We start from the raw sequence: 12,058 nt of genomic DNA, 5'->3' as shown, positions 1-12,058 counted from the left end.
TGTTTCCTATTGAAAAGTCTGCGTCTTAACCTATTTTGGTTGTTGGTAGCTTTATTGGATTACGATTACGTAGCTCAAGACCTAGGTCAACAACAAACCAAGCAACATATCACATGATTCTGAATCACTTTTCTTTCTTCCTGGCTCTGATCCCTCTTCAGGTACTCTTAAAAGAGGTCAGATTACCAGCTCCAAGACAAAGAACACACATGAATAAAAAGCTTTAGAGTTTCAACATCTGAAGGACCAGACTCTCAGACTGTAAATCTTGTGAGGGTGAGGAGAGCAGGAAAAAGACTAGTCCTGTCCCTAAACATGGTCCTTTTTGCTTGTAGACTCCATACACATTTACTCTGTTCAGTGGGTAACAGAGAAACCAGAAAAACCTTCAACGTCTAGTTATGACCAAATGGAATTTCCCCTTAGAAATCACAAGTCTTAGTAATGACATCACATTGCATCAGAATCTCCAGTTCTCAGCAACTGAGACACAGGTCGGCTGTCTTCAGAAACACACGATACTCTCCCACATCACCTCAAATCTGAGTTACACACTTAGTTTTTCTAGCAGGCCACTCAAACTTGCACAGATGAGTCATTCAGCCCATCTGACTTTTTCAGAAGTCCCTCTCTCTTCTAGACTTCCCTAAGCAAGTCCAGAAGCAGCGTACTGGCAGTAACATGGAATAGCAGCAGGCAAGCTCTGGAAGAGAATGGCATCAAAAGGCACTACTCTAGTTAAGCACTAAGTCTCTTCTATATTTTGAAGACAAAGCCAACACGCAGTCTCTTCTATCTATACAAAAAAGATAACGTGTCCAGGATGAACACACTGACATCAGCTCCTACAGTTCAGTTGTTATATGATTGAGACACATATGCACAGGAGCATTTTAACAGTCCTCAGTGGTTTCAGCCTGGTTTATACTGTACAGCATTCAAATCTGGCAAAAGATATGTTAAAGGAAACAGTAGAACAGTTACTTGTCTCACTGGGGAGTCTAAATATACACAACAGTGTGTATACAGAAATTCTATTTAGAGTAACTGAATTCACTCCTGTGGCTTTTCAGCAGCAACCAACATGTATGTACACTGGCAGAAGTGCTCAGCTGTCACCACCCTGGTTTTCGGGGAGTGCCATAACAGCAGAGGAACACTGGCCAGTTCAAGAATGTCACCTAAGAAGTGTCCTATTTGTGAGAACTTGCAGTGATTCCTGTACTTAAGTCTCTTGGAGGAGTTCAGAACAAACAACTGCTTTAACACCTGAAAACAGGTACACAGCATAAGAAGTCTACCTTCAAGATAAGCACAAGTTTACTTTTCCTAGTTAATAGTATATTAATTTGAGGTTTATATTCCAGCATTGAAGACTTTTCTTCATAATGATTTATTTGCTGGCAGCCACTTTAAGGGAAGGTTACTTGTTTTAAACAAGTTTTACACCCAAAAACGCTATACCAATTTCAGCATCTCTTCACATACACACCCCGCAACTCCGCCACAAAAGAGCCTTTTTACCAAATGTATCTCCAAGTGCTATCGCAGCCTTCAAATGCACTTCTTTAAAAGAGAGGGGGGCAGGAAAGCAGCCTCCAGCCAAGAGGGACAGAGAGAGTAGCCATATTGTCATTTCGTAAGGAAAGCATGGCTGAAAGTACTTTTACACAAACACAGTTTCCTCTCCATTTCCTCTAGCAAGCTTCTTTTTGAGCCACCAGCCCCTGCACTAGCTGAAACATTATACCAATCACCACGGATCAATGGGCAAAGAACAGAAATCTCACCTGATAGTAAGTCTTAATGTTTCTCACTAAGATGGTCAGGTTTTGAACCCGAAGATAGGTGTCATTATTTACATGCTTGTTGACACGTTGGTTGGTTGGTCGAGGATCTCTGTTAAAAGAGGAAAAAGAAGAAGTATTATTAGTTTACTCAGTACTAAGATTTAGCATCTCCATAATGCATCATCATGAAAACCCTTAAAAACTTACCCATTAAATGCACTGACATAATTATACATGATACATATACAGTAATTCGTTATAGAATAAGCTCATTACCTTTGCACCTATGTAGAACTTGGAAATCTTCCTGCGCACCAAAGTAACCTACTTTAGGGTAACCCACATAGCAATTCAGGCCAGCTTCCCGCCTTATTAATATTTCCCTGAAGCAAAGAGCATATTTGGTTTGCGCACACTAGATCAAAGCAGCCTCTGATAATAAGGGGTTTATCTTACTCAAATAAAGGGAAGCCTAGGAAAGACTACCATGCCATCCTTAGCTTTGGAGTTTTATGACAAGATGAGAGTGTTAACACTTGATCAATGATCACTGTGCAAACTTCAAAACCCAGAAGTATTATACACTGAAGTGAAGGGAGAAAGGAACACTGCACTTATACCAATAGCCTCTAACTAGATCTTCCATATATATCCACTGCATCACAAACAAAAACCCATATACACACAAACAAAAAAACCCCCATAAACCAGCTCTACTGGGCTTCACGATATGAATAAAATGTAAGCAAGACAGAAAAAAAATGGTGGGAAGATTTTAAGGAGAGAAGTCTAAAGTCTTTTTTTCATTTTAAAGGAAGTAAATCAAAATTGTACCTGAAGCAACTTTGTTTCTAAAACAAAAAATAAAACACAGGGAAAAAAGCTACAAGTGATTTAATAAGAATGTGCACCTTACCATATTCTGTGTGCACCCTAACATGTTGCAAAAAAGGAACATGAAAAACCTTTATCTGTCAATAGCACAGCTCAAAGCCTTGCATTTCCCCTCTAATAAAGACTCTTATCAGCAAACTCCTACACAATCCAAACACCTGTCTCACAGAGCTCTGCTTTGGCTGTTGATTAAGCCATTCGCAGCTCTTCCAGGGCCAAATATTGAACTCAGGAATTTACAAGGAAATAAAAGACAAACTGATCCAATATTTATTTTCTAAGGATATCTGCCAAAGCTTACATAAGTATGTCAAAGAGCTTTTTCTTTCTTTCTAATTATTTTTTTTAAATGCATAACCATCCCAAAGCACCTCTCTAGTGAAAGCAGTGCTATGTGCACAAATATGACAGAATACACAGATATTCCAGTGATGAGAAAAAACTGCCTTGGCAGTAGATAACATCAGATACAGTATTTACGTACCAGGGTTCAAACAAACTGAAGTACAGATGACCAAAACTACCACTGACATGACCCAACAAGACTCTACACAGCCTTTACAGTGGCAAAGGGTTTTTGCATGCTGATTGGCACTGCAATAAATTATGAAAAAGGAAAAAACCCACGAACATAGAGATGCAACCATAACAAGCTTTTAAAGTAAAATCAGTAATAAGTATTCCATTTTACTGATGCTCAGATACAGGAGTGCAGAAGCCATACCCATACACAGTTTGACAGTATGGGTCTTCAGCAACACAGCAGGTTGGAGAAGCCTAAGGGGCATCTGGGCTTGAACTTGGAGAGTCCCTTGCCTTCAGTGCTCTGAGCAGATGCTGACACAGAGTTGGATCCTGAAGGAAGCTGGACACCTGGCCTTTTTAGGCAAGGTCACAACAACACACCAAGAAGCTAAAAGGGAAGATATGTACCATAAAGAGAAGCTGGCCAAACAGAAGGGTGAGCCTACCATTCTCAGTTCCACATGAAAGCTCACGTAGGCAGCACGCTGCCATGCCATGGGCTGGCAGTGACTCGCGTCTACAGCCTGGAAGAAAAGGCTTTGACTGTAGAGCAAAGCTCCACAACCCTTCCCAAAAAAACCCCACACAAGATGAGGCAAAAATCCACCAGCCACAGCAATGGAGAGGCAACTTCTTCAAAAGCTGTAGGAAGTGTAACTGCAGGACTTGAGTGAGGTTTTCAGAAGCACATAAGACACAGAACAACTCCTTCCAACACAAGACCTGCTTGTCTTTTGGCACAGTGGAGCAAGTTAACTGTTACAAGAACATAGCATTCGCAGGACCAGGCCTTCAGAAGCAATTCTGGAGCTTTTATCCTATCATCTTCATTAAGAGTAATTGGTTGACCTCAGAGCCCTTAATGCCACTGACCTTGTGGTCCTCTTAACCTGGAGCCAAGCCACAGCACACGGTGCCACTTCTACAGTCCTGCCTCCCCCTCCTCACAGACACGGAAGTTAAAAGCTTTTCTGAAAACAGAAGGTAGCTGGGGAAAAAAAAAAAGGTGGTTTGGATTTCTGAATATGTTGTGTAGCCAACTTCATCCAGCACCTCAGCTCACGTCAGAGAGGACGCTTTGCACAAGATGCGCAAGGCAAGCACAGCTTACACTTCAAACTACCACAGGGCTTATCATCTCCACAGGGAAAACTAAACAATTCCTCAACATGCAACATCCCATTTCTTCTTCATTTGTTACCATGGTTTTTTTTTCTTAATCCTGGGTCAGATAAGCCTGAGTACTGACTACAGCTTTCCTAGCTCCACAGCCAGGAACTTGGGAGGAGACACAGAAAGTTGCTCTTCGAGGTAGTGGGAGGTTCCCAAAAAGTAACATTTGTTCTTTACCAGGTAAGCTCAAATTTAACCAATTGAACTGGCAAAACACCTTTTGACCTAGCAAGCATGGAGATGAACATTTATAAGAATCAAGGGTTCGAGGCATTTGTTTAATTATAAATAACACATTTGTTGCAATTTTCAAGTATGTTCTGCCTCAGACCTCCGGCATACGATACCCATGTCAGCTTATGGAAGGAGGTCAGCTGGACCTCTCCCCCTGCTTCTGCCTCCTCCATGTCACTCACCCGGCTCCTGAGACACCTCAGGAAACATGGAAGGGGAGAGCCAGAAGAGGAACAGTCCCAGACCCACATGCTGCCACCCCAAAGGGGAGGGGAGCGGGGCCCAGAGGTGGCCCAGGGCCAGGAAGGCATCACCCCGGGGAACGGGGCAGCACCCGGCACTGGGCAGGCCCGAGGTCACCCGCGCTCAGGGACAGAGCCAGCTACCAAAAAACCACAGCCACACGTGCTTACTGACCCCAAGACAAGGGAAAGAAAAAGGCTAAACACCTAGCGAGGTCCAGGTACTCAAAACATGACAGCCCGAATGGTCTGATCTACGGCCACGAAAAGTGGGAAGAGGAAGCAGAGCCCTCAAGGAGGGAAAAAAAAAAAAAGCACCTAAGTAAAATTACACTATTAGAGGCAAATTCTGCATTTAAAGACTTTTCTACCCTAAATAAGACAGAGTTGTTAGTACTGCACTCTGAACATTATAGCACCTGTTCAGATGGTGAAACCTGTTTAGGAAAAATTTTACAGAAAAAACTCTTTCCAAGGATCATATTGAAAATTGAAGATAGTTTTTGCAACACTAACCAGGTAACCCAAACAAATCCTTGTCTGAATGTATCAAAAAAAAATTCCCTGGATACAATCTCAATTAGATGTTTTTTCAAGTCCTTTGATGCTTGATCTTTCCTTTACACACAAATGTAATGAAAATTACAATTAGTTTTTTTAAAAAGCCACCTACTCTTCAAGCTCAAAAAAGTTATCTAAACAAGACAGGTGGCATGACTGAGGTGTGACTAAGGGAGGTACTTTGCAAACCAGTAAGAACACCCAAAACCAAATAAACAGAAGGAAAGACTCAAACCTCACTATATACCCAAACATTTTAAAAAAGCTCTCTGGTTTGTACACCCTCATGACTTGTAGAGGAGCACAGAGGAAAGGAAGAGCCAGGAGACAGGTCAAGTAGCAAGTTCAGCAAGCACAGGGCTGGCAGCACAAGTGTTTGACAATGCAACCCCTTAAGCCACCAATTAATAAAAATAATAAAATAAATACAATTTCGTTCTAAAAAATTAAAGTTACAATCTCATTCAAGCAATTTCTGGCAAGTAACTTTGATGAGTAAGCAGGAAGCCCACAAGCCAGGCCCAAGGGTTATGAGACGCCAGAAGGAACCAGCCATGCCCAGTGTGCCCAGCATCCCACGACACTTCGCTCTGCAGGCAACTCACTGACTGAAAATACACCACTCTTGAACCAGTCTAACTCCCGCTTTCTCTAACATGAAGTGGGATAAAGCCACTGAAGGCTGGAGGTGTTTCTAAACTGACTGGAAAATGGTAGAAAAAAATTGCATGTTTAAATACAATTTTAAATTAAATGGATGCATATCTTCAACCTTCCTGTATTTGTGCCATTTGCTACAAACCACAAGAAGCGGGCACTCAAAACGTGGCTGTTCCTGTCACATGGTCTAAATTAGAGAAGGCAGACTGACTACCACAAACCATGATAGCTGCGATTGAAATGGAAAAAAACCTACTATTGTGCATTTTTATTATGTGGGCTTAATAAAAGCAGTTTTATCAGATGTATTCCTAATAAACATTCCTGTTTGCTGAATGTTTTAACGGAACAGAGTCTACCATCATCAATTCCAAAAATCAGAACAAGTCAATATGAAAACACTTATGTGCTTGTGTACCTGCACGTGTAAACCCCCACATCATTTCCCAAATAAAACTTTCTATAAGAAGTTAAACAGGGTAAATATTTGCTTATGCTTGTAGGTATTGTGCCACAGCTGCAGCTGTGACACTGAAGGGAGTCTATGCAGTGTCACCACGTGCTGTTTCATACCAGGAAGTGACACACAACCCTCTCAACAAAGTTCTTCAAAATCTGTCTACAAAGCAGCTCATTAACCTGATACGCATAAATCCACCAAAAACACAGAAGCTCAGGACACAGCAGCTCCACTTTGAAGATTAACAAACATTTTCATATGCAGAGTATTCAGCCAGTACTGCAAATCTGCAAAAATCAGTGTGTCTTTCACGCATGATCAGGTTGGGGTATACACTTGGACAGAACACAGGAAGAGGAAACCACTCACTTATAGCAAAACGACTCAAAAAAATACCATTTGTCTTATTTTAAAACATAAGTGGGGAAACAAAATGTTGCTGTCTGCCTCTTCCCATCAGATTTAACTGGTTAAACAGCTAGGCACCACCGTTGCTTAGTTCTCAATCTCCAACTCTCTTTTAAAAAATGGCCTTACTTTATCAGGGATCACCAGCAAAGCCCACAGCTGGCCACTTACTAACCATCTTGTGGCCAGAACCTGCCTGAGCCCAGGCCAAGTTCCCTTCCTTCACCCTGGTGCCACGGCTACATTTGGTGTGCCTGAGCACACTACATTTTATTCAGGGCTAGCACTCCTGGAGGCAGCTCATTTCTGAAGAGGATGGAGCAAAGGCACAGCCCTATTTTCACCTCCTGTCACGCAGCCAGCAGGGACCTGGCAGGCAGGAAAAGTGATAGATGTCATGCATCTCTCTGGTGACACAGCTGCCTTGCCGATACGAACCCGCCGTTTAAAAAACGTTGATACCACAAGATCAAGCAGTTGGGATCTTCTCCACCCACTGTTGCCAGACAGCATTTGGGCAAAATCCAACCTATTACAATGGAAACTAGAGGCAGAATTCGTACAGCCCACTCATGCCTCAAACAGCTAAAGCCTTAGTTTCACTCAGCAATCTCCACTCAACAGGTACACCTGGATTTCTTCATGTGTCTTTTTGGCCATGGATTAAACTTAAAATCTGCTTAGCTGCCGGACAAAAATGTTTTCTTTTTAATAAGGGAATTCTCCGGAATCTGGCTTTTTACATCTTCACGGAAAGAAACTTGTTGTACAGCATCACACCTGGTGTTTAGATGCAAGCTCACGTGCCTGCGTTATTCGTGTTCCAGTAAGCAGGATATTCAACCCCAAAAAACTAAAAGCAAAATAACACACGAGTGAGGAGAGCTACCCACATCAGGAGCCCAGCTCTTTCACTCTGCTACCCCCTGCTCTCTGCACGCATGCGTCTCTGCCTTCAGGCAATCAACACTATCACGGCATGACATATCAAATTATATCAGATTTATCAAAGGTCCTCATTAACACAATTTCAGCAGGAAGAAATCTCAAGCCAAGCACTGAAAGCAATCTTCAGGGGCCAGGACTTGAAAAACCAATGAGTAAGCATTTTAAAAAACACATCAATTTTTCTATTCTGAAAGCTTTGTGGGGCAGAAACACATTTTGCAAGGCTTTCCTGATTTACAGGCAAAAAGTAATTGCATTGCAATGTCTAAAGGTTAAGTCAGGAGAATTGAAGGTCATAGACAACACCTCTCCTGAGTGCCTTGCCGGGTTATGATACATAAATACAGCAATGATCCTTCCGAAGTTAAACAATCTGGGGTTCTCAGAAGAAAGCTCTGAGTTCCAAGCTCCTTAGACACCATTAGTAGCACTGTCAAAGCTGCCTAAAAAGAGGGGGGAAAAAAGCGCCCTGATTGTGCATAATGGGATAGTTTCCTATTCCACACTGCTTGTGCTTCCCCCACTTAACACTTTCAGCAACGCTGCTGGCAGAGATGTCATTTGGAAGAAACAGACTTATTTTCCTGACTGCACAAGGCAAGCAAACACACGAGCACATTTCTCACAAACACATGATATTCAGCAAAATGCCAACTAGTGTCACTGTTCTCAGTCAGTCTATATGCTTATCTTCCTTATTTTAATGAGATCTTATTGTTCACTCCTTGTCTCCATAGCATTCAGTTGCTCCATAGACTTTAACAACCTTAAGTCTCCTTCGACATATTTCAATGGCCAACTACAAAATACTGGTCAGCACACACCACCTGATAAAGCACTTCTAAAATACATGACTCATAAGTATAACACAGTCATTCCAAAAACACATAACTTCAACCTATTTCATAACGAAAATCAAGAGCAACTAAGTATTAAGTTATTTTTTTCTTGTTTTGAAATAATAAGATTGTTTTACATATTAGATAACTGTGATAGTTTAGTTAGTTAAACCTGCAGCAGACTAAACTGCTGCTGTTCCTTGATAGTTTGGCTACTCATCTCCGTGTCAAACACAATGGTCATAAGTCAAAATCCAATTTCCCACATCTTGGCGAAGTACAAGTCTGGATGCTAATGTTCATACTCAAGTTCTCCAATTTGCATAAAGTGCAATTGGTCCTTGAGAAATGCTGGAAATTATGCTCTCTCATCAGGTTTCCATCCCAGCTAACATTTTACACCACTAGTTTGTTATACCTAAGTAGGGTGATCAATCTGGATACAGTTCTCAATCATGAACCTTTACCACCTAAGTTCCAGTTCACAATTTCCACTGTTAATAACACCAAACCAGAAGAAAATTTGATTACCTTTTCAGACAGAATAGCCAGGTACCAGAAAAGAACAAAACTTTCATTGGTGGGGCATGGGTTCTCACTTTTTTTTTTTTACTTTTCAAAAATCACACTTGAAGATTCTGATATGAATTCTTCATTGAAATGTCTGGACTTGGCCTAACATAGCGAATGACTGGTCAAGCTTCAATTGATTTCATTCAGTGAAAAAAAAGTGTGGTGTCAAAACTGAATAATTTCCAAAGTCTCTTCCCCTGCAAGTCAAATACTTCTCCCTGTGAACTCTCTTAAATATTCTGAAACGCTCTTTTTAAAGTAAACACAGGGATGATACAAAACAGCCAGGATCTGCATGCAGCACAATGGCAACAGGAAAGGATGTGGGTAAAAAAAAAAAAGTAAAGTTTTACCAACAATTCACTTCAATGTTAGGGTATTTTCAGTGTTTGCTTTTTTAACCTAATATAAGTTTCCTCAAGACATGCTCTTACAGTGCTGCCTGAAAGAGATATGACCTAAGTTGTGGGCTTCTTTTTCTAAATTACATTATTTAATATCAAACTTTACATTAGAACATAAACACACTTCAGAAGAAATCTTCCTAGTAAAGTTTCGCATGGCTAAAGTGCTATCATTTTCTGATTTGTAGTGTCACATACCTACTCCTAAAGCACACATGAACAACTAAAAAAAGTAACTGGGGAAAAAGAAGAAAAAAAAAAGGCAAAAAACCCATACCCTCAAAAAACGCTAGAAAAACGTTAAGGTAGATTTTATAGAACTGGAAGATTTCCCCCCCCCCTCGCTCCCTTGTCGTTGTTAATTTTAATTAGCAACCAAAAGGAAAACATGCAAAGCCGATGCTTCCGCCCCACCCGCAGTGCTCGCCCCTGCCCGCTGCCAAAGCGGCCCCAGCGCAGCCGCCGCCCGACCGCGGCGCGACAGGCGCTGCCGCCCCCCGTCCCGCTCAGCGCGGGCTGCCGGGCCTCCTCCCTCCCCCGGGAGCCCACTCACATCTGCAGCATGATTCTGTTCAGGACGACGCCATCCACCAGGTCCATGTAGACGCCGAGGTTGTCCTCGTCCCCGCTCTCCAGCTCCCCGAAGGTTTTCACCTGCCGGGACGAAGGACAGCGGGGTCGGCGGGAGGGCCGGGGCCGCCCCGCCGGCAGCCTCCCCGCTCCCCCCTGCACTCACCCAGGTCACCAAGGGGCTCTGCAGGAAGAGCTCCAGGAGCTCGGAGACGGTCACGTCCATGTCGCCGGGGCCCGGCTGGCGGCGGCGGGAGCGGGGCCGCCTCACTTGGGAGACAAAGGCGCAGAGCCCATGGCCCACCGGCCCGCTGCCCGCCGGGCGCTGCCTACAGGGGAAACAATGCGCGGCTCATCCCTCCCCCGCCCCCGCGCCGGGGGGAGACGAGGGGCCGCTCGCTGCCGCCGCGGTGCCTCCTCCCAGCAGCAACAGGCCGGTCTTCCCCCGCCGAGCTCGCCCCGCTGCCGCCCGGTCCCCGCCGGCAGGAGAGGCTGCCCCCACGAAGAGCAAGCCGCACTAGAAGAGGGCAGCGAGCGGGGGCAGCAGCCTGCAGCGAACTCCCCCGAGGCTGGGAACAGAGCCGCGAAGCTCCCACGGGGCAGCTCCAAGCAGCGCCGCGACGAGACGCTCAGCCCCGCTCCGGCCGCCGCGGCGCTACCTGCTGCGGGGCGCGCCCTTGCCCCGGCAATTAGACCCGGGCCGCGGCAGCGCCGTGACGGGCACGTCCCGCCGCGAATGAGAGGCGCGGAGAGGGTCGGCGCCGGCCAATGGGTGACGCCCCTGGGCGGCTGCAGGAGGAGGGGGCGGGCGGCGGGGCGAACCCGGCGCGAGCTGCCGGCGGTTGCCCTGGCGCGCGCTGCCCGCTCTGGTTTCCCAGCCCGCTGCGGCCGCCGCCGGCCCGTTTCCGCCACAGCGAGATCCCCCGGCCGAAAGTTTGCGAGAGGGGCCTCGGCGGGGCGCGGCGGCAGGAGGTAGGAGGCAGGGGCGGCCCCGCTGCCCCCGCGGCCGCGCCTCGTTCGTCCGTTTGAGCCGAGGTGATGCGGTCCCGCGGCGAGGTCAGCCCGCCCCCCGGGCGGCCCGGGCACCGTGCCGCGGGCGCTTGTACCTCCGCACCCACCGGGGCCCGCTGCTGGGACCGGCGAGGCACTGCGCCATCCTCTGCTGGGGAGCAGCGCCAGTGCAGGACGCTAGCGCGCAGTTATAAGGTTTAAAAGCATGGAGGTGCCCGTAAGGTACTTCGTCAGGCAAGAGCAGCTTTTCCAGGGATGCTTCAAAACGTGCAGCATAAACCCCTCATTGCAACACAAAAACCTAAAAAGGAAAAACTTCGAGAAAAACGAGAGGCGCAACCTGTTGCGTGCCCTTTTGAAACAAAGTACAGCAAGGTGCAAATGGCGTTCCCCGCCGCCGCTTCCCCGTGCGCAGGGGCACTGCAGGTTTTGGTGCGGGCTGGGCGCTGTGAGCTCTGGGCACTGTGAGCGCTGGGCACTGTGAGCGCTGGGCACCGTGAGCTCTGTGCACCGTGAGCTCTGTGCACCGTGAGCGCTGGGCACTGTGAGCGCTGGGCACTGTGAGCTCTGGGCACTGTGAGCGCTGTGCACTGTGAGCTCTGGGCATTGTGGGCACTGTGAGCACTGGGCACTGTGAGCTCTGGGCACTGTGAGCGCTGTGCACTGTGAGCTCTGGGCATTGTGGGCACTGTGAGCTCTGGGCACTGTGAGCTCTGTGCGCTGTGAGCGCTGGGCACTGTGAGCGCTGGGCAGGGGACGCCGTGTG

At 46.0% G+C, this 12,058-nt stretch overlaps 1 protein-coding gene across 4 annotated transcripts in view; it reads right to left on the bottom strand.

Annotated features, from left to right (window-relative positions):
- The window catches only part of CCDC88C (coiled-coil domain containing 88C), a 100,194-nt gene extending 89,236 nt beyond the window's left edge, over window positions 1–10,958 (bottom strand). For all 4 annotated transcript variants that reach the window (XM_065636260.1, XM_065636262.1, XM_065636261.1 and 1 more), the window contains exons 1-3: window positions 10,448–10,958; window positions 10,265–10,365; window positions 1,791–1,899 (exon numbers count right to left, since the gene is read on the bottom strand). In XM_065636260.1, the coding sequence (XP_065492332.1) occupies window positions 1,791–1,899; window positions 10,265–10,365; window positions 10,448–10,507 (270 nt within the window). In that variant the 5' untranslated portion in view covers window positions 10,508–10,958. The remainder of the gene's footprint in view (window positions 1–1,790; window positions 1,900–10,264; window positions 10,366–10,447) is intronic.
- Window positions 10,959–12,058: the final 1,100 nt, after the last annotated feature.

This window comes from Caloenas nicobarica, chromosome 5 (genome assembly GCF_036013445.1).
Source record: "Caloenas nicobarica isolate bCalNic1 chromosome 5, bCalNic1.hap1, whole genome shotgun sequence".
Classification (NCBI taxonomy): domain Eukaryota; kingdom Metazoa; phylum Chordata; class Aves; order Columbiformes; family Columbidae; genus Caloenas; species Caloenas nicobarica.
Note: the sequence above shows the minus strand (reverse complement) of the source record. Positions and strands in the feature narration are given on the sequence as shown.